The following is a 23199-nucleotide window of genomic DNA, read 5'->3' on the forward strand; positions in this document are numbered from 1 at the left end:
GTTTGTCTCCAGATAATATTTGATTTCTTCTTTAATTTCTTCAATAATCCATTGTTCAGTAGCATGTTGTTTAGTCTCCCCCTTTTTGCCCCTTTCCCAGCTTTATTCTTGTAGTTGATTTCTAGTTTCATAGCATTATGATCAGAAAAGATGCTTGATAGTATTTCAACCCTCTTGAATTTATTGTTGCTTGCTTTGTTTCCCAAGATATGGTCTATCCTTGAGAATGTTCCATGTGCACTTTAGAAGAATGTGTAACCTGCTGTTTTTGGATGAAGTGTTCTATATATATCTATTAAGTCCATCTGGTCTAATTTTTCATTTAATTCTATAATTTCCTTGTTGACTTTCTGTCTGGATGACCTATCGATTGGTGTTAATGGGGTGTTGAGGTCCCCTTGTATTATTGTATTGTTGTTCATGTCTTCTTTTAGTTCTGTTAAGAGTTGCTTTACAAATTTTGGTGCTCCTGTGTTGGGTGCGTATATATTTATAAGTGTTATGTCATCTTGGTGGAGAGTCCCTTTTATCATTATACACTGCCGCTCCTTGTCTTTCTTTATCTGTTTTGCTTTGAAATCTACCTTGTCTGATATTAGTATAGCGACACCTGCTTTCTTTTGTTCATTATTAGCTTGGAGTATTGTCTTCCATCCCTTCACTCTGAGTTGGTGTTTGTCTTTGGGGCTGAGGTGTGTTTCCTGGAGGCAGCATATTGTTGGGTCTTGTTCTTTGATCCATCCTTCCACTCTGTGTCTTTTGATTGGAGAGTTCAATCCATTTACATTTAGAGTGATTATTGAAATGTGGGGGCCTACCGCTGCCATTTTATCTCTTGTTTTCCGGTTTTCTTCAATTTCCCTTGTTTCTCGTCCCATGATTTTTGGATTACTAATTCAGGTATGTAAATTTCTATATTGCATTTCTTCTTATTTGTAATTTGTGTCTTTATTCTTGTTATTTGTTTAGTGGTTACCAGGTGGTTTGTATAAAACATCTCATAGATGAGATAGTCCATTTTCTGATAGCCTCTTATTTCCTTTAATTAAAACGTTCCATCCCTTTTCTCTTCCCCTTCTAGGTTGTTACTGTCAGATTTTTTTTTCCTCTTCTTTCTTGTGTTGTGAGTTTGTGGTTAAAATGACATGGTTATATTTATTCTTGGTGTTTCCCTTCCTTTTATCTTTAATGTTTTATTTAACTTTTGCTAACCTCTTCTGATGGAGAGCTGCTACTTTCTGTTATTGTCCTTCTACTTATCTCCTTTGCTCTTGGTTTTGTAACCCCTTTCCTTTTTTTGATTTTTCAGGTATGAGGCTTTCCCTGAGCATTTCTTGAAGAGGGGGTTTTGTGGCAATGAACTCCCTTAACTTTTGGTTATCTGGGAAAGTTATTACTTCTTCATTGTATTTGAAGGATATTTTCGCTGGGTGGAGTATTCTTGGCTGCAGGTTTTTGTCCTTCAGAATTTTGAATATGTCATTCCACTCTCTTCTAGCCTTTAAAGTTTCTGCTGAGAAATCTGCTGATAGCCTTGTGGGGGTTCCTTTGTAGGTTATTTTCTTCTGCCTGGCTGCCTTTAGTATTTTCTTTTTGTCGTTGACTTTTGCTAGCTTCACTACTACATGCTTTGGGGTTGGTCTTCTTACATTGATAAAATTTGGAGATCTATTGGCTTCTGTCACATGAAGTTCCATCTCTCTCCCCAGGTTTGGGAAGTTCTCAGCCATTATTTCTTTGAACAGGCTTTCTGCCCCCTTCTCCTTCTCTTCTTCCTCTGGTATACCTATAATCCTTATGCTGCATCTCCTAATTGAGTCAGATAACTCTCAGAGAGTTTCTTCATTTCTTTTTAGTCTTAGTTCTCTCTCCTCCTCTGCCTGCAGCATTTCTATATTCCTATCCTCCAAATTGCTAATTCTTTCCTCCATATTATCGGCCCTACTGTTTAGAGAGTCCAGATTTTTCTTACTCTCCTCCATTGTGTTCTTCATTTCCAGTATTTCTGTTTGGTTCTTCTTTATAGTATCAAGCTCTTTTGTGACATAGCTCCTGAACTTGTTGAGTTGTCTATCTGTATTCTCTTTTAACTCATTGAGTTTTTTAATAATGGCTGTTTTGAAGTCATCGTCATTTAGGTCATAGATTTCATTGTCTTTGGGATTGTTTTCTGGGTATTTGTCATTTTTCTTCGTTCTGGAGATTTAATATATTTTTTCATACTGCTTGATGGTGTAGATTTGTGCCTCCACATAGAGATAGAGTTTAGTTACTGCTTCCACTTGTTTCTACTGGTATGTGGGTGGAGCGGCTGTTTAGACTGCACCAACCAGGAACCCTGTCAGCTGTTGCTAACTGGGCTTGGGCCCCTCCTTGTAGTCACAGTGGTCCTGTGGGGTCCCTCTTCAGCTGTGGGGGCAGTCGCAAGGGGGCTTCAGGCTGCTGGTGCCTACCATTGCAGACTACCTAGACGTGCTCCATCCTTAGGGTCTGTGGCAGTGTTATGGGCTTTCCCAGTGGCCGGAGGCAGGATCACCTATATTTGCAGCTGTGTCCCTGTCGAAGCCCACAAAAACCTCGCTTGTCCACTGTAGGTCACAGCAGAGCTATGGGTATCTTCTGCAGTCTGTGGTTAGCTCACCTAGCTATGCTACTTTTGCCCCAGGGTCTTCCAGCCTTGTGATTGCTGAGCAGGGCCTGTCTACTAGTGCTATGCAGAGGCTTTTGCTGAGGCTGCTGTGAGACTTAGAGTTTCCCTCTGGGCCGCAGAGCCAGGCCTCTGGAACTCCACCCAACCCCAGACTACTCCCACGGGATCTCCAGGAGCCCCTTGCCCCATCTTTGGGACAGCCGGAGTCCATGAGTCCGGTGGCGGCTGGCTGGCTGCTGCCCTGTCTGGGATTCTGCTCTTCGGGACCCATCCGGAGTTCTGAATGCTGTTTGGGGCCTGTCTGCTAACGGCAAGTAGAGGCTTTCCCTGCCGCCAGTGCAGGACCCTGGAGTTTTCCCCTGGGCTGCGGAGCCAGGCCACTGGAACTCCACTCATCCCCAGTCCTCTCCCAGGGGATCTCTGGGAGCCCCTTTCCCTGTCTGGGGGACAGCCGGAGTCCGTTAGTCCAGTGGCGGCTGGCTGGCTGCTGCCTTGCCCAGGATTCTCCTCTTTGGGACCCTCCCGGCGTTATGAATGCTGGGCGGAGCCTCTCCACTAATGGCTTTCCCTGCCACTGGTGCAGGACCCTGGAGTTTCCCCCTGGGCTTAGGTGTAATCGAGGGGGGCTTAGGTAGGGCTGTAGTCACCTGTTTCCACCGTCGCTCCTCCGGTGTGCGCACACTCCTGCCCTTGATGTGTGGCAGTGCTATGGGGGAGTCTGCTGGAAGAAAGCCACTTGCAGGTACTAGGCTGTTCGGGGCTCGGGGGTTGGAGAGTTTTCACCTGTCTCCCCCTCCGCCTCAGGGGAAGTCCGTCTGCCTTCCGATGTATAGCAGCATGGGTCACTCAGGCATCCTGAGATGCTATATGGATATCCTTTGTTAAGCGATGAATGTCCAGTTAGTTGTAGATTCGAAGGGGCAGAGACAAAGAAGAGTACTCACTCCACCATCTTGGTGACGTCCCTTATTTGATTTCTTTTTGCAATACTTATTATACTTACTTACTATACTTTGTAACTACCAACACCTGCTAAGTTTCTTCTTTCCCCGAAACTGGCTGAAATGTAATCAGCATGTCCCTTGAAATCTCAAATTTATTTTTAAGTTTGCATTGTATTATTAAGATGAAACATGCATAAAAACATGGGTTTGTTTTAGAAAATCAAGAAATTTCTTGAAGTTTTTATATGCCCCTAGTTCCTTTTGAAGCAGCTAGGTAGGAGTTTCTTGGTGATTAAAATCCAGAGATATTTATATCTTGCAATATCATAGTCTTATAAACACCTATGGTCTCTTGTTGGGATGACTCTCCCACCCCCGTTTTTCTCAGTAGTCCATAGATTTGTTCCACTGCCTTCTAGCTTTCAGTATTGCAGATGAGAAGTCTGATGGTCCTCTGATTTGCATTCCTTTGTAAACTTATTTCTGTCTAGTAATTTATCATTTGGAGTTAGAAACTTTACTACAACAAAGTTAGATATGTAGCATTCTATACTAATCATCTTAAAATGCAGTGAGGCTTCTCGGTCTGAAGAATTTTTCATCAGTCCTCCCATATATTCTTTTCTTCCCTCTTGATTGTTTGGCTTTCATCTTTTGATTGTGTGGATCTGAAGATCATTTCCATTTCATTTTTCTCTGTTATGAAATGTTTCTGCCATTTGATTTTTTTTTTTAAAGATTTTATTTTTTCCTTTTTCTCCCCAAAGCCCCCCAGTACATAGTTGTATATTCTTCGTTGTGGGTCCTTCTAGTTGTGGCATGTGGGACAGTGCCTCAGCGTGGCTTGATGAGCAGTGCCATGTCCACGCCCAGGATTCGAACCAACGAAACACTGGGCCGCTTGCAGCGGAGTGCGCGAACTTAACCACTCGGCCACGGGGCCAGCCCCTGCCATTTGATTTTGTGTAAGTTTTTATTGTAAGATAATTGGAGACTCATAAAGAGTTGCAAACATAGTACAGAGTTCCTACACACTCTTCACATGCTTTGTCTAACTGCGGTGCAATTATCAAAACTAAGAAATTATCATTAGTACAATAGTGTTAATAAAGTGACAGACTTTATATGGATTTTCCCAGTTGTTTCACTGATGTCCATTTTCTGTTCCAGGATCCAGTTCAGGATCTCACACTGCATTTACTTGTCTTGTCTCCTAAGTTTTTTCCAGTCTATGACAGTTCCTCAGTCTTTCATACTCTATAGATTGTCCATCAGTTTTGGATTGTCAGATGTTGGTCTCATGATGAGTTTGAGGTTAATCATTTTGGGGAAGCACACATAATGGTTGTCTGCCCTTTCTGGCACATCTTATCAGGTAGCACGTGATGTTCCTACGTCTTTTTACTGGTGATGGTAACTGTGATCACTTGGTTAAGGTGGTGTCTGACTGATTTCTCCACTGTGAAGTTACTATATTTACTCTTCTGTTTAATAAATTTGGGGAGGGATATTTTGGGATTATGCAAATATCTTGTTTCTCCTGAAAATTTGCCCACTAATGTTAGCATTCACCAGTAGATCTTGCCTATTATTGTGTTGTTCCAAAAGTGATTTTCCTTTTCCGTCATTTTCTATGCATTTATTAATTTGAATTCTTCTGTAAGGAATAGTTGTCCCTTCCTTTCCATTTCTTTATTTATTCAGTTATTTACTTATGTAAATATGGACTCACTGATATATGTATACATATGTATACATACATATATGTGTGTGTAAATATATTTACCTTAGACATAATGAAACATTTAAATCACCTATTATTTCAACTACCCTCATATAACAACTATTTTTGTTTTGTATTTTTGCTTTCATATGCATACATTAGTGAATTTTTTTTTTTAAAGATTGGCCCTGAGCTAACATCTGTTGCCAATCTTCTTTTCTTTTTCTTCTTCTCCCCAAAGTCCCCCAGTACACAGTTGTATATTCTAGTTGTAGGTCCTTCTAGTTATGCTATGTGGGACACTGCCTCAGCCTGGCTTGATGAGAGGTGCTAGGTCTGCGCCCAGGATCTGAACGGGTGAAACTGCAGGCTGCTGAAGTGGAGCACGCGAACTTAACCACTCGGCCACGGAGCCAGCCCCTAGTGAAATTTATGTTTAAAATGTTTTGTTATCACTTATCATTATATCATAGACGTTTTCCACATTGCTGCATATTCATATATTCTCTTAATCATCATTTAGATCACTGTATAATACTATATTACATTAGTGTTCCATAATATCTTAACCATGAATGTATCGCTAAACATGTTCATTCCTATAGACAATGTTGCAGTTAACATCTTCTGGCACATATCTTATGGCTTCTTTCGAATCTTCTCTTAGAATAATTCCATAAGAGTGAAACTGTTGGGTCAAAAGTCTTTCTCTCATTGATTTGTAGTTCTTTTGTATTGAGAAAATTAATCGTTAATCTTTAATATAAATTTTAAAAAATGTTCCTAGTAGGTTGTTTGGCTTGATTTTATGGTGATATTTTTTCCCATGCAGAAAATTATTTTTAAAGAATAACATTTCTAGAGCCCTTTAAAAAAGGCTTCAGGGTATTGTATCATAGTTAGAGATGCCTGCCTAATGACTATATTATAAAAAACATTCTCTCACTTGTTTTCTATTATGATTTCACTTTTATATTTAAATATTTGACTGCTCTAAAATTTATTTGGCATATGTGGTAAAGTAGGATTTCTTTTAATTTTTTTTCCCAGATGACTAATGATCTGTCTGTGCCAGTATCAATTATTGAATAATCCATTCCTCATCCCCACTGATTCAAAATGCCACTTTTATCATTTATTGTATTTCAGCATGTTTTTTATTTCATTTCTGGACTATACAGGTGGTCTGTCTGTAACTTATGTACCAGTACTATATGTTTTAATTATTGGGTAACTTTGTAATATTTTTAGCATCTATTATTAGCAGACTCTTCTTTTAACTTCTTTTTTCCCCAGAAATTTCCTAGGTTCGCTGATACTTGTTTTAGTCTTTGGACTATAATGCAATATTACTTTTACTTATTTTGTTGCTCACATTGCTCTGGCTTTGTTTTTGAAGATCAGTTCTTTCCAAATGGTTCCTGTGCCCTTTCAGCATACCCCCATCCTTTTGTTGTGACCACTTTTTTAGTTTGTCACCACAGGATGCTTCGGGCTCATCTTGTATTTTCTCTGCCCTGGAATCCACGATTTCTCCAAGGAACCCTGGTTCCTTTCATTGGACAATGAAATTTAGGAACCAAGATCTAGACTCTAGATGTGCTGGTTACTACACAAGTGTCACTGCTTCTAGGCGTGTCAGTGAAAAGATCTAGAAAACATATGTGTATATACTAGCTCATGCATAACACACACATCTATTTTTATTTCTATAGCTATCACTTTTTTTGTTTTGTTTGAAACTATGAGTTCTTACTGATATCTCAGACCCCAATCCAGCACCTTAGAGTTCATTCTAGCCTAATCTCTTTCCTTACGTGTAATTTTTTTTGTGGTTTGAGAAGTCTGGCTCACGTAATCAACAACATAGTTACTTATTGGTTATTCATGTAAAGTAATTTCATAATTGCTACTCCATACCTCTTTGAGAAACAAATGTATCAACTAAAGTACAGTGTTTGTGTACAGTTCTTTTTGTATCTGTCCTTACAGTTTCCAGTCAAAACACTGTTTTCCAAAGTTACTTAGGTCAACTCTTTCCCACTTTCTTCAGAGAGGTTGCATAGTTCATTTGTAATATAGTTATGTTAACTTGCATTCCCTCTTCAGTTCTCCCAACATCCTGGTTTATTTTTTTAAAATTTACATATGGTAAAAGTCACTCTTTGTGGCGAACAGTTTTATCGGTTTTGACAATCACATATCTAGTATCAACAGTTCCATCATCCCCAAATTCCCTTGTGCTGGCCCTTTGTGGTTAAACCTTCCACATTCCCTTATTCCTGGCAACCACTGATCTGTTTTCTGTCTTCATATTTCTGCTTTTTCCAGAATGTCATATAAATGCATGTGGAGCCTTTTGGGTTTGGCGTCTTCCACTTAGAAAAATGCATTTAAAGTTCATCCATATTGTTGCATGAATCAATAGTCTGTTCCTTTTAGTTGCTGAATTATATTCTGTTGTCTGGATGTACTACAGTTTGTTTATCCATTCTCATCTGGGTTGTTTCCAGTTTGGGGAAATTATAAATAAAATTGCTATAAACATTCACATACAGGTTTTTGGATGAACATAGTTTTCTTTTTTCTTGGGTAAATATCCAAAGGTGGGATTGCCAATTCGTATTGTAGGTGTATGTTTAATTTTATGAGAATTGCAAAGTGGCTTCATCATTTTGCATTCCTACCAACAATGTATAAGAGTTCCTGTTGCTCTGTATGGTTGTCAACACTTGGTGTTGTCAAATTAAAAAAGATATTTTAGCCATTCTAAACAGTGTGTGGAGATAGCTCATTGTGGTTTTAGTTTGCATTTCACTAATGACTAATGATATTGTCTGTCTTTTCATATGTTTCTTATATACATATGCTTATGTGTATCTTTTTTGGTCAAATATCTCTTTAGATCTTTTGCTTATTTTTTTTTTACTGGGGTATTTGTTTACTGATTGTTGAGTTGTAAGAGGTCTTTATATGTACTCTGGATACAAGTCCTTTATCAAATATAAATCTGCAAACATTTTCTCCCAGTCTGGGCTTTATCTTTTCCATTTTTTTCCACAGTGCTAAACTTCTTAATTTTGATAAAGTACCCCTTATCAGTTTTTTTCTTTTATGGATTATGCTTTTGGTTTTGGATCTAAAAACTGTCTAACTCAAGGCCACACATTTTATCTATATTTTCTCCTAGATCTGTTTTATATTTAGGTATGTGATTAATTTTGAGTTGATTTTTGTATAATATATGAAGTGTAGGTTAAAGTTGTTTTGTTTTTTTGTCTATGGACATCCAGTTGTTCAGCTAGATTTTGAACTCATTGACTGTAGAGGCCATGTCTTCTAATCTTTGTATTCTTACAATGGTATAATGCTCTTCACATAGCATATGCACTTCAAATTATTATCTTAATGATTTATTCTCAGTTTCTCTTATACTCATGCCTTGCCCCCACCCCCACCCAGACACCTGTGAGTGATTCTTTTGTTTTTATAATATTAAATTCAAACTTTTACGCTTGTCTTTAAATTCCATTTAATAGTATAGAATACTATCTAACCCTCATAATAAACCAGCCTCGGTTTTCAGTAGTTCTAGATCTCATGGATAATTTTAAGATGTTGCTTTCGATGGGACTTCTGAAAATACTAATTTTTGAATTATATATTTTAGCTAAAATTACTCCTCTTTGCCAAGATCCCCGACTGACTATATTTACTGATTTGATTTTAATTATGAATTTACCTAATAAGATGGAAAATGTAAGAGACTATAAGAAGCAAACCAGATGGCCAGATTGTCAGACCCTCTTTGAAATGGATCCTGTCTACCAAAATAAAGTAAGTTTAAAAATAGTTTGTCTTAGGGAATATTTGGTTTAAGGAGCAGAAACCCATTGAAATTCTTAGATGAAAGGGATTTATTGAAAAACTAGAGTCATAATTTATGGCAACTGGAAAATTATTCCCAGCTTATCTCCCCATTTGTCTTCCTCATGATCTTTCATCTCTGTTCATCTCTGTGTACTTTTTTCCAGCTTCCACTATGAAAATGAGCTCTTTTATGGTTCCCTCATAATATTGACTTGCCATGGCCCCGACTTTTGCCATTACAATCTAACTGGATATTTTTGTTCAAATTTACAAGAGAATCTAATTGTCTTGGCTTGGGTCAGGAGTCTACCCTATCCAAAGTAGCTGTCTTGGGACCTGGGTGAGGTCACATAGTGTATAGAACTAGCCTTTTCTAGGGCTGTGCATAGAGCATATACACTAAAACAGAGTGACAAGCAGAGGAATAAATTAGTGGTTGTCTCTAGGACATGGCTCAAAATAATATGCTGATTATAAAGTTAAATAGCCAGTAAGCCTTTACATAAAACCATATATTAAAAAAGCTATCTACGTTTTTAAAATTCTTACATTTCCAACATATTTAGTTATTTAGTAGAGGTTCTTCACAAAATGAACTCCACATAAAAGTGTTCTTTTAAATATTTTAACAGAACTGTTAGCATATTAGACCGTGCTTTTTTCACTCTTAAAATTCTGACTAACTTTTTATCATTTTTACTTACAGATTGTGAGTCTCCTGACTATTATTGGTAATTCAATGGGCCTAGTTAATGTTTATACCTCGAACTTTACAAAATATTTTACCATGGTAGAGAAGGCCAAAATCATGAGTATGAAAATATCGTCTATGGAAGAATTAACTTCAACACAGTTTAAAACTATGCTAACTAAATTCAGAAACTATCTTAGACATATTGTTAATATGGTCATTGAAAAGCGCATTGGTATTTTCAATGTTCTAAGTCTTGATTACCAGTCAGAATGCTTACCCTATGTTGAGAATATCATACATATGAGCCACAGCCTCTTGCAATCTGTAATTGAGAAAAAGAATGCAAATCTATTGGAAGTAAGTATTTTCAAAATTTCTATTGCATGAGAATCTTTATAGATTATAATTTTAAAATATGAACTTAGAAAACATACATGATAAATATTATCCTAAGAAAATTCCAGCATGTATTGCATTTGTTTGGGTCTTTGATCAAATGTTACTTCCTCAAAGAAAGCTTCTCTGACCACCGTATCCAAAATTGCACCCCATATCAATTTCCACCTTCTTCCCCTGAATCATTGCGAAGCTTTAAGCAGGGAAATGACATGAGGCAATCTGCATTTTTGTAAGGACACTCTGGCTGCAGTGTGAAGAATGGATTAAAGTGGAATAAGACAAGAGGAAAGCTATGTCTGTAATCTAGGGGAGAGTTGATGATAACTTGAACCAGGGAAGTAACAATGTGGAATCTGAAAAGTATGTGGATTTGAGATATATTTAAAAGATGGAATAAATAAGATTTAGTTATTGATTAGAATGTAAGGGAAAAGAGGAAGGAAGTAATAATGCTTTTAGATTTTTGGTTAGGCAGCAGGGTGGGCAGTGATGCAGTTCACTGGGAGAGGGAACATAGGGCTTGTTAAGTTATGTAATATTCAAGTAGAGATACCCAGATATACATGTCTGGATATCAGAAGAGAGTCTAGACTGGAAATATGTATCTAAATGATCAACATACAAGTGGTTATTGAAATCATCAGAGTGAATGAGAGTGGCCTTGTTAGTGTGTATGGTTAGAATAGAAAAGAACCTACAAGAGGACCCTGAAGAATATCAACACTTAGGGGGTATTGCTAGAGGAAGAGGAGCCTGCAAAATTTTCAGTGCTACAGAGAGTTTAAGAAAGGATTGAAAAGTGTCTCAGATGAAAGGTACTGTGTGCTGTATATAATGAAATATTATCTCTAGACCCACAAGACCATACAAAAAGTTACTCCCTATTTCATTTAAGATTGCATTCTCCAACAAGTATCAGAAAACCCAAAAAACAATGTTTATTAAAGAAAGTGTTTATTTCTCTCATGCAAAAAGAAGTCTGAGCGTTGGTAACCCAGGGCTGGTACAATAGCTATGATGCAAGCAGGGAACCAGGCTTCTTCCTTCTTTCTGTTCTGCTCCCTTTGATGATGACTGCTGCCCCATAGGCACTGTGCTTATACTTTAGACACAAACAAGGGGGAAGCAGAAGAAGCAGGGTGGTAAATTTCACTTTACCTCTCCTTGCCAGAACTGAGTCAAAATGCCACCTCCAGCTGCAAAAGGACATGACTGAGATGATACATTTTAAGCTCCTCATCCTCTTTAGAAGAGGAGGGCAAGCAAAAGATTGGATGAGTTGGGTTTAGCCAACTTATAGTATCTGCCACAGTCCATCTCATTGGCTACTCACACCCTTCTTCCCATATGTTGACTTTTAGGGGACATAATAAATATTACCACTCTTACCTGGCTGAGTTTTGAACCAACTGAGAAATAAGAAAACAGATTAAGGCAGAAACAGATTTAAAATATTTCCTTTATTACTAATAAAGTGGACCCTGGAGTATATCACTTATATTTGCTTGAAATTAACCTCAAAACTGAAGGCCAGAATTAGAGAGAGCCTTAACCCACTCAACACTGGCTACCCTGAAAAATTACCAACCTCCTGGCTACAGTGAGTCCCTCTCACTGTACAACAGCAAGCAGAGAGGAACACGTACTCTTCGTGGACAAGCTGGCTTTTGAGAGGAAGGGCCTAGGCTGTGTCTGCTCAGTTCCTCCTTCCAAATTCATCAATCACAGAAGTCACTTCATCTTCCCAGGGAAACAGTGAATGTGGGGTAGAAGAGACACTAGGAGAGTTAGACCAGTGGAGCTCCCTCTTCACGGAAAGAGACATCAAAAGTGGAGAATAAGTGTTGCTCCCTCATACTATACAGACCTTTTTTTAAAAAAAATAGAAGGCCTTCACCTGCTCCCCAAAGAAGACAAATCAGTTTCTCTGTACAGCTCGGAATTTATCATCTCTGGGGTATGTACGGTTCTCTTTATCAAGTGCAAGTGTGGTGCTTCGTGTTCTGGTGAACTATAAGTAAAAGGCAAGGTATAAGCCCCCACTCATCCAATATAAACTGTTGTAGAAAGAACAGAATAAGGATAACTAAAACTCCCATCCTATGAAAAAGAAAATGGGGAAACAAATATCTAAAGTGAAGGGGAACCAGAATAGAGCCCAGTGGCCTCACTGAGTTGACATGGCTAAAATTTTCAGGTCAGAGTTCTATAAAGAAGAGAGCTCTGCAAAAGAAAAGAAAAAAAAAAAAGGAAAAAACCCTCAGAAATCTGGGTAAAGGGTCCCATGACTTTTTACCAAGTAGAGTGACCAACTATGAACATAGAGTGAAAGTCCACAAAGATGGGCCTAAACCAGCCAGGAGTTGTAAGCAGAATGATTTCAGAACTCACAGAAGTCAAGTTCCAACCAACCAGAGTGAAGGATCTTAGGGCTTGTACAGGGTATTCATGGAGATCCCAGAGAGTTTCACCTAAGTAATGGAGCTGATTTATCTCTAAAGGGAAGGCCATTCTAAGTCTACTCTACCAAAGATTAAAAATAGGTGTCAAAAGTAGAGTGATGCAGCATCATGGTGGAGTGAGCTCTTCTCTTAGACTGTCCCTCCCAAGGTACAATGGAAAGGACATTCATAAACCAACAGAGGACATTCACACAACACAATAGACGTCTGAGACCCTCACAGCCATATGTTTGAAGGTGGAGGTTCTGGACCCTCCAGGAGGCAGTGGAAGGAAGTAAGGGTATATCCTTTCCCTACCCCAACTGCAGTGACATAGGGTGTGGGACTGTGTGTGGCTCTAAGAGGAGAGGGGGAGGAAACAGTCCTCTCTGGGAACACCTTCATTCTCCTAGTTCCCTCCCTTTCCCACTTGAAGGTGGGAAAGCTCCACACCAAGGATGCTAAGCAACCACAGGGGTGTATTCACAAAGCTGAGCAGCCCAGGAGGGCAGATAGGGCAAAGTGGGAGTGCCCCTGGGATCACACATGAAAGAAAGTGCCCCTCACCCCCCGGCACACCAGCTCTGCCAGTTGGCCAGAGCAAGGGACCCCTCCCAGAGCACTGGCACATGTGGTGTGTAAACCAACAAAAGCCAGCAGGCAAACGCAGATGGGCTCTGTAAGCATAACTTCCAAAAGAAAGGCACAACTGCCAGGGATCACAGTGGGCTCAGAATGCACAGCTCTGGCCCTCTGCCCCACAGTGGCAGTAGGTGGAATGTGCAACTAAATACTTCCACTATGCGCAGGCACAAATACACCCCATCAAATAGCATGAAGAGGTATATTAATACTGCAGACCAGAAGGACTCCAGAAAATATCCTACTCAGTTAGGAATGCAACATAAGGATTATAGGTATTCAAGATGGAGAAAAGAAGGAGAATGGAGCAGAAAGCTTGTTCAAGAAATAATAGCTGAGAACTTTCCAAACCTGGGAAAGCAGCTGGGATTACAAGTAAAAGAAGCTAATAGAAATCTTAATTATATCAATGTAAAAAGACCTTCTCCAGGGCTTATATTAGTAAAACTGGCAAAAGCCAATGACAAAAAATATTAAGGGCAGCAAGGCAGAAGAAAATAACTTATAAAGGAACCCCTATCAAGCTTTCACCAATTTCTCAGCAGAAACCTGACAGGCTATGAGAGAATGGAATGATATATTCAAAATTCTGAAAGACAAAAACTTTCAGCGAAGAATACTCGGTCCAGCAAAAACATCCTTCAGATATGATGGAAAAATAAAACTTTCACAGATAAACAAAAGCTGAGGGAGTTCATCACCACAAGACCACCCCCCCATAAGAAATGCTCAAGAATGCCCTCATACCTGAAAAAAAGAAGGGGTTTACAAAGCCTTGAGCAAGAAGATAAATAAGCAAAATCAGAAAATTGTAGCTCTCTATCAGAACAGGTTAGCAAACAATTATAACATTAAAGATAAAGGGAAGGAAAACTTCAAAAATAACTATAATCACTGAATTTTAACCACAAACTCACAACACAAAATGGAATAAATTGTGACAACAATAACAGACAGGGAGGAGGAAAGAGATGGAACCTGCTTAGACTAAGGAAATAAGAGACTGTCAGAAAATAGACTATCTCATCTACAAGATCATTTATACAAACCTCATGTTAACCAGAGAACAAAAAATCAGAACAGAGACACAAATGATAAACAAAGAGAAAACTGAGAAGACCATCATAGAGAACCACCAAACTGAATTGGTAGTCTGAAATACAGGGGATGAGAAACAAGGGAAATAGAGAACAACTGGAAAACAATGATAAAATGGCAGCATTAAGCCCTCATATATCAGTAATGACTGTAAATGTAAATGGATTGAATCCTCCAATCAAAAGACACAGAGGGGCTGGATGGATTAAACAAGACCCAACAATATGCTGCCTCCAGGAAATACCTCTCAGCTCTAAAGACAAACACAGGCTCAAAATGAAAGGCTGGAAGATGATACTCCAAGCGAATGGCAAGTGAAAGAAAGAAAGTGATGGGGCTGGCCTAGTGGCTAAGTGGTTAAAGTGCCACTCTCTCCACTTCAGTGCCCTGGGTTTACAGGTTTGCATCCCAGCTGTGGACCTACTCCACTCATCAGCCATACTGTGGAGGCATCCCACATACAAAGTAGAGTAAGACTGGCACAGATGTTAGCTCAGGGCTAACCTTCCTCAAGCAAAAAAAAAAAAAAGGAAGATTGGCAATAGATGTTAGCTCAAGGTGAATCTTCCTCACACACGAAAAAAGAAAGCAGGTGTTGCCATACTTATATCAAACAAAGTAGACTTCAAGATAAAAAAGTCAATGAGAGACAAAGAGGGGCAGTATTTATATAAATAGATACTGATAAAAGGGACACTCCACCAAGGGAACATAAGACTTATAAATATATATGCACCTCACACAGGAGCACCAAATGACGTAAAACAACTATTAATAGGCTTAAAAGGAGCTATTAATAGCAATAAAATAATAGTAAGGGATCTCAACACTACACTTACATCAATGGATAGATCAACCAGACAGAAAGTCAACAAGGAAAAAGTGAGATTAAATGAAAAACTAGACCAGATGGACTTAATAGATACATAGAGAGCACTCCATGCAAAAAAGGCCAAATACAGAGGAGGAGATCCAAGATGGCGCCGTGAGTAATCCTCTTTGTCTCTGCCCCTTCGAGTCTACAATGATTTGGACACTTATTGCTTAACAAAGGATATCCAGACAGCATCTCAGGACATCTGAGAGACCCACGCGACTATACATCGGAAGGCGGACGGACTTTCCTCCGGGAGGATGTGGAAATAGGTGAAAACTCTCCGACCCTGACCGAACAGCCTAGTACCCGCAAGTGGCTTTCTTCCAACGGACGCCCCCAGAAGATCAACACACATCTAGGGCAGGAGCGAGCACACAACAGAGGAGCGACAGTGGAAACAGGTGACCAGAACCCTACCTAAACCCCCCGCAATTACTCCTAAACGCAGAGGGAAACTTTGGAGTTGCACACCTGGGCCCGCGGGGAGATCCTGCCTGGTGTTCGCGGCACCCAGAGGGTCCCAGAGAGAGTCGCTGAGGGTATGGAGGTCCCCCGGCTGCCACTGCCTGCATGGTGGGGCTAGGGATTGCCGGAGATCTCTGAGTGGACTGGGGCTGGGTGAAGCTCCAGAGGCCGAATCCGCGCCCCGGAGGGGAAGCTCCAGAGTTCCGCCCGGGCAGCAGACAAAACTCTCTGTCTGCCATTAGCGGAGGGGCCACGCCCAGCATTCACGGCTCTGGGAAAGTCCTGGAGAGAATCCCAGAGGGCGGGGCGACCCCCAGCTGCCATTGCCCGCCCGGTGGGGCTAGGGATTGCGGGAGATCTTGGAGAGGACTGGGGCTGGGGGAAGCTCCAGAGGCTGGCTCTGCGCCCTGGAGGGGAAGCTCCAGAGTTCTGCCCGGGCAGCAGACAAAACTCTCTGCCTGCCTTTAGCAAAGGGGCCACTCCCAGCATTCAACTCCGGGAAAGTCCCGGAGAGAATCCCAGAGGGCGGGGTGACCTCCAGCTGCCGTTGCCTGCCCCGTGGGGCTAGGGATTGCTGGAGATCTCGGAGAGGACTGGGGCTGGGGGAAGCTCCAGAGGCCGGCTCTGCGCCCTGGAGGGGAAGCTCCAGAGTTCTGCCCGGGCAGCAGACAAAACTCTCTGTCTGCCATTAGCGGAGGGGCCACGCCCAGCATTCACAACTCCAGGAAGGTCCCGGAGGGAATCCCAGAGGGCGAGGTGACCCCAGGCTGCCGTTGCCTGCCCCGTGGGGGCTGGGGATTGCTGGAGATCTCAGAGATCTGGGAGAGGACTGGGGCTGGGTGAAGCTCCAGAGGCTGGCTCTGCGGCCCGGAGGGGAAGCTCCAGAGTTCTGCCCGGGCAGCAAACAAAACTCTCTGTCTGCTATTAGCAGAGGGGCCACTCCCAGGATCCACAATACCGGGAGGGTCCCAGAGAGGAGAATATCAGGCAGGGCAGCAGCTGACCAGCTACCTCTGAAGTCAGGATCTCCAGCTATCCCCCAAGACAGGGCAAAGGGCTCCCCGAGTTCCTGGGGAACAGGACTGGGGCTGGGGGGAATTCCAGCGACCCAGCTCCATAGCCTAGGGGGAAACCCTACAGGCTCACAGCAGCCTCAGGGAAAGCCTCTGCACAGCACTAGTAGAAAGCACCCATCTGGCAGCCACAAGGCTGGAAGACCCCGGGACAAAAGTAGCATAGCTAGGTGAACTAACCACAGACTGTAGAAGATGCCAATAGCTCTCCTGCGACCCATAGCGGACAAGCGAGATTTTGTGGGTGCCGACAGCGACGGAGCGACAAATATAAGTGATCCCACTCCTGGCCTCTGGAAAAGCCCATAACACTGTTGCAGACCCCAAGGAGGGAGCACGTCTAGGTGGGCTGCAACAGTAGGCACCAGCAGCCTGAAGCCCCCCTGTGACAGCCCCCACGGCAGAGGAGGGAATCCAAAGGACCACTGGGACTACGAGGAGGGGCCCAGGCCCAGTTAGCAACTGCGGACAGGGTTCCTGGTTGGTGCAGTATAAACAGCTGCTCCCCCACCGCAGCAGCTGAAACAAGTGAAAGGAGCAACTAAACTCTATCTCTATGCGGAGGCACAAATCAACAACATCAAGCAATATGAAAAAATACATTAAATCTCCAGAACAGAAAGAAAATAACAAATACACAGAAAACAATCCCAAAGAAAATGAGATATATAACCTAAATGATGATGACTTCAAAACAGCCATCATTAAAATACTCAATGAGTTAAGAGAGAATTCTGACCGACAACGAGTTCAGGAGCTATGTCACAAAAGAGTTTGATACAATAAAGAAGAACCAAAGAGATATATTAGAAATGAAGAACACAATAGAGGAGATTAAGAAAAATCTAGATGCTCTGAACAGTAGGGCCGATAATATGGAGGAAAGAATTAGCAATTTGGAAGATGGCAATATAGAATTGCTGCAGGCAGAGGAGGAGAGAGAAGCAAGACTAAAAAGAAATGAAGAAACTCTCCGAGAATTATCAGACACAATTAGGAGATGCAACGTAAGGATTATAGGTATACCAGAGGAAGAAGAGAAGGAGAAAGGGGCAGAAAGCCTATTCAAAGAAATAATGGCTGAGAACTTCCCAAATCTGGTGAGAGAGATGGATCTTCAGGTGACAGAAGCCAATAGATCTCCAAACTTTATCAATGCAAGAAGACCAACTCCACGGCATATAGTAGTGAAGCTAGCAAAAGTCAATGACAAGGAGAAAATACTAAGGACAGCCAGGCAAAAGAAACTAACCTACAAAGGAACCCCCATCAGGCTATCAGCAGATTTCTCAGCAGAAACTTTACAGGCTAGAAGAGAGTGGAATGATACATTCAAAAATCTGAAAGACAAAAATCTACAGCTGAGAATTCTCTACCCAGCGAAAATATCCTTCAAATATGATGGAGAAATAAAAACTTTCCCAGATAAACAAAAATTAAGGGAGTTCATTGCCACAAAACCTCCTCTTCAGGAAATCCTCAGGAAAACCCTCATTCCTGAAAAATCCAAAAAAGGAAAGGGGCTACAAAACCAAGAGCAGAGGAGATAAGTAGAAGGACAACAACAGAGAGTAGCAGCTCTTCATCAGAACAGATGAAACCATGGGACGAGAAACAAAGGAAATTGAAGAAAACTGTAAAACAAGACACAAAATGGTAGTGGTAGGCCCCCACATCTCAATAATCACTCTAAATGTAAATGGATTGAACTCCCCAATCAACAGACACAGAGTGGAAGGATGGATCAAAGAACAAGACCCAACAATATGCTGCCTCCAGGAAACACACCTCAGCCCCAAAGACAAACACAGACTCAGAGTGAAGGGATGGAGAACAATACTCCAAGCTAATAATGAACAAAAGAAAGCAGGTGTCGCTATACTAATATCAGACAAGGTAGATTTCAAAGCAAAACAGATAAAGAAAGACAAAGAGGGACAGTATATAATGATAAAAGGGACTCTCCACCAAGAAGACATAACACTTATAAATATATACGCACCCAACACAAGAGCACCAAAATTTGTAAAGCAACTCTTAATAGAACTAAAAGAAGACATCAACAACAATACAATAATAGTAGGGGACCTCAACACACCATTAACACCAATGGACAGAACATCCAGACAGAAAATCAACAAGGAAATAATAGAATTAAATGAAAAATTAGACCAGATGGACTTAATAGATATATATAGAACACTTCATCCAAAAACAGCAGGTTACACATTCTTCTCAAGTGCACATGGAACATTCTCAAGGATTGACCGTATTTTGGGAAACAAAGCAAACATCAATAAATACAAGAGAGTTGAAATAATATCAAGCATCTTTTCTGATCATAATGCTATGAAACTAGAAATCAACTACAAGAAAAAAGCAGAGAAAGGTGCAAAAATGTGGAGACTAAACAAAACGCTTCTGAACAAACAATGGATCATTGAAGAAATTAAAGAAGAAATCAAATATTATCTGGAGACAAATGAAAATGAGAACACGACATACCAAATCATTTGGGATGCAGCAAAAGCAGTCCTAAGAGAGAAATTCATTGCAATACAGGCTCACCTCAATAAACAAGAAAAAGCTCACATAAGCAACCTCAAATGACACCTAACAGAACTAGAAAAAGAAGAACAAACAAAGCCCAGAGTCAGTAGAAGGAGGGAAATAATAAAAACTAGAGCAGAAATAAACGATATTGAAACAAAAAAAGACAGTAGAAAGGATCAATGAAACAAAGAGTTGATTCTTCGAAAGAATTAACAAAATTGACAAACCCTTAGCCAGACTCACCAAGAAAAGAGAGAAATCGCAAATAAACAAAATTAGGAATGAGAGAGGAGAAATCACAACAGATACCAATGAAATACAAGAGATCATAAGAGAATACTATGAAAAGCTATATGCCAACAAATTGAACAACCTGGAAGAAATGGACAAATTCCTAGACTCCTACAATCTCCCCAAACTGAATCAGGAAGAAATGGAGAATCTGAATAGGCCAATCACAAGTAAGGAAATAGAAACGGTAATCAAAAACCTCCCCAAAAATAAGAGTCCAGGACCAGACGGCTTCTCTGGAGAATTCTACCAAACATTCAAAGAAGACTTAATACTTATTCTTCTCAAACTGTTCCAGAAAATTGAGAAAGACGGAGTACTCCCTAACACATTCTATGAAGCCAACATCACTCTGATCCCCAAACCTGACAAGGACAACACAAAGAAGGAGAACTACAGGCCGATATCACTGATGAACATAGATGCAAAAATCCTCAACAAAATTTTGGCAAACCGAATACAGCAATACATCAAAAAGAGTATACACCATGATCAAGTGGGATTTATACCAGGGACGCAGGGATGGTTCGACATCCGCAAGTCAACGTGATACACTACATCAACAAAATGAAAAACAAAAACCGCATGATCATTTCAATAGATGCAGAGAAAGCATTCAACAAGATCCAACACCCATTTATGATAAAAACCCTCAATAAAATGGGTATAGAAGGAAAGTACCTCAACATAATAAAGGCCGTATATGACAGCCCCACAGCCAACATCATACTCAATGGACAAAAACTGAATGCCGTCCCTCTGAGGACAGGAACAAGACACGGTGCCCAATTTCACCGCTCCTATTCAACATAGTACTGGAGGTGCTGGCCAGAGCAATTCGGCAGGAAAAAGAAATAAAAGGAATCCTAATAGGTAACGAAGAAGTAAAACTCTTGCTGTTTGCAGACAACATGATCTTATATATAGAAAACCCGAAAGAATCCATAGAAAAACTATTAGAAATAATCAACAACTACAGCAAAGTAGCAGGGTATAAAATTAACATGCATAAATCAGTAGCATTTCTATACACTAACAATGAACTAACAGAAAAAGAACTCACGAACTCAATCCCATTCACAATCGCAACGAAAAGAATAAAATACCTTGGGATAAACTTAACCAAGGAAGTGAAGGATCTATACAATGAAAACTACAAGACTTTCTTGAAAGAAATTGACGATGGCATAAAGAGATGGAAAGACATTCCATGCACATGGATTGGAAGAATAAACATAGTTAAAATGTCCATACTACCTAAAGCAATCTACAGATTCAGTGCTATCCCAATCAGAATCCCAATGACATTCTTTACAGAAATTGACCAAAGAATCCTAAAATTCATGTGGGGCAACAAAAGACCACGAATTGCTAAAGCAATCCTGAGCAAGAAAAACAAAGCCGGCGGAATCACAATCCCCAATTTCAAAACATACTACAAAGCTACAGTGATCAAAACAGCATGGTACTGGTACAAACACAGGTCCACAGATCAATGGAACAGAATTGAAAGCCAAGAGATAAAACCACACATCTATGGACAGCTAATCTTCGACAAAGGAGCAGAGGGCCTACAATAGAGAAAAGAAAGTCTCTTCAACAAATGGTGCTGGGAAAACTGGACAGCCACATGCAAAAGATTGAAAATTGACCACTCTTTTTCAACACACACCAAAATAAACTCAAAATGGATCAAAGACCTAAAGATTAGGCCTGAGACAATAAGTCTTTTGGAAGAGAATATAGGCAGTACACTCTTTGACATAAGTTTCAAAAGAATGTTTTCGGACACTATAACTCCTCAGTTGAGGGAAACAATAGAAAGAATAAACAAATGGGACTTCATCGGACTAAAGAGCTTCTTCAAGGCAAGGGAAAACAGGATTGAAACAAAAAAACAGCTCACTAATTGGGAAAAAATATTTACAAGCCACTTATCTGACAAAGGGTTAATCTCCATCATATACAAAGAACTCACACTGCCTAACAACAAAAAAACAAACAACCCGATCAAAAAATGGGCAGAGGACATGAACAGACATTTCTCAAAAGAAGATATACAGATGGCCAATAGACACATGAAAAGATGTTCATCATCGCTAATCATCAGGGAAATGGAAATCAAAACTACACTAAGAGATCACCTTACACCCGTTAGATTGGCAAAAACATCCAAAACCAAGAGCGACAAATGTTGGAGAGGTTGTGGAGAAAAAGGAACCCTCATACACTGTTGGTGGGAATGCAAACTGGTACAGCCACTATGGAAAACAGTATGGAGATTTCTCAAAAAGTTAAAAATAGAAATACGCTATGACCCAGCCATCCCATTACTGGGTATCTATCCTAAGAACTTGAAATCAGAAATCTCAAGAGTCCGTTGCACCCCTATGTTCATCGCAGCATTATTTACAATAGCTAAGACGTGGAACCAACCTACATGCCCAGAAACTGATGATTGGATAAAGAAGATGTGGTATATATACACAATGGAATACTACTCAGCCATAAAAAAGACAAAATTGGCCCATTCACAACAACGTGGATGGACCTCGAGGGTATTATGTTAAGCGAAATAAGCCAGTCAGAGAAAGACGAACTCTATATGACTCCACTCATAGGTGGAAGTTAGTATATTGATACAGAGATCTGATCGGTGGTTACCAGGGAAAAGGAGGGGTGGGGGGAGGGCACAAAGGGGGAAGTGGTGTACCCACAACATGACTAACAAAAATGTACAACTGAAATCTCACAAGGTTGTAATCTATCATAACATTAATAATAATAATAAAAAAAGGCCGAATACACATTCTTCTCAAGTACATATGGAACATTCTCAGAGATAGACCATATGTTTGGAAACAAGGCAACCCTCAATAAATTTAAGAAGATTGAAATCATATGAAGCATCTATTTTGACCATAATGCTATGAAACTAGAAATCAGCTACAAGAAAAAAGCTGTGAAAAGACAAATATGGTGAGATTAAACAACATGCTACTGAACAACCAATGGATCATAGAAGAAGTTAAAGTAGAAATCATAAAATATCTGGAGACAAATGAAAATGAAAGTACACCATACCAACTCATATGGGATGCACTACAAGTGGTACTAAGAGTGAAATTCATAGCAATACAGGCCCACTTTAACAAACAAGAAAAATCTCAAATAAGCAATCTTAAACTACAACTATCAGAAGTAGAAAAAGAAGAACAAAGAAAGCCCAAAGTCAACAGAAGGAGAGAAATAATTAAATTAGAGCAGCAATAAATGAAATTTAAAAAACAGTAGAAGGGATCAGTGAAACTATGAGCTGGTTCTTTGAGAAGATAAACAAAATTGACAAACCTTTAGCCAGACTTGCTAAGGAAAAAGAGAGAAGCCTCAAATAAATAAAATTAGAAATTAAAGAGAAATTACAATGGATACCACAGAAATACAAAGGATTATAAGAGAATAATATGAAAAACTATATG

At 40.2% G+C, this 23199-nt stretch overlaps 1 protein-coding gene and 1 long non-coding RNA gene across 2 annotated transcripts in view; one reads left to right on the forward strand and one right to left on the reverse strand.

Moving 5' to 3' along the window:
• DNAH14 (dynein axonemal heavy chain 14) overlaps positions 1–23199 on the forward strand; it is a 396896-nt gene that overhangs the window by 84210 nt on the left and 289487 nt on the right. Inside the window, exons 15-16 of the mRNA XM_070501636.1 lie at positions 8988–9154; positions 9894–10238. Of these exons, the coding sequence (XP_070357737.1) occupies positions 8988–9154; positions 9894–10238 (512 nt within the window). The remainder of the gene's footprint in view (positions 1–8987; positions 9155–9893; positions 10239–23199) is intronic.
• The window catches only part of LOC123282209 (uncharacterized), a 143394-nt gene that overhangs the window by 46183 nt on the left and 74012 nt on the right, over positions 1–23199 (reverse strand). Inside the window, exon 4 of the long non-coding RNA XR_011499484.1 lies at positions 10159–10203. This is a non-coding gene — a long non-coding RNA (uncharacterized lncRNA). The remainder of the gene's footprint in view (positions 1–10158; positions 10204–23199) is intronic.

The sequence above is a fragment of the Equus asinus genome, chromosome 30 (genome assembly GCF_041296235.1).
Source record: "Equus asinus isolate D_3611 breed Donkey chromosome 30, EquAss-T2T_v2, whole genome shotgun sequence".
Taxonomy (NCBI): domain Eukaryota; kingdom Metazoa; phylum Chordata; class Mammalia; order Perissodactyla; family Equidae; genus Equus; species Equus asinus.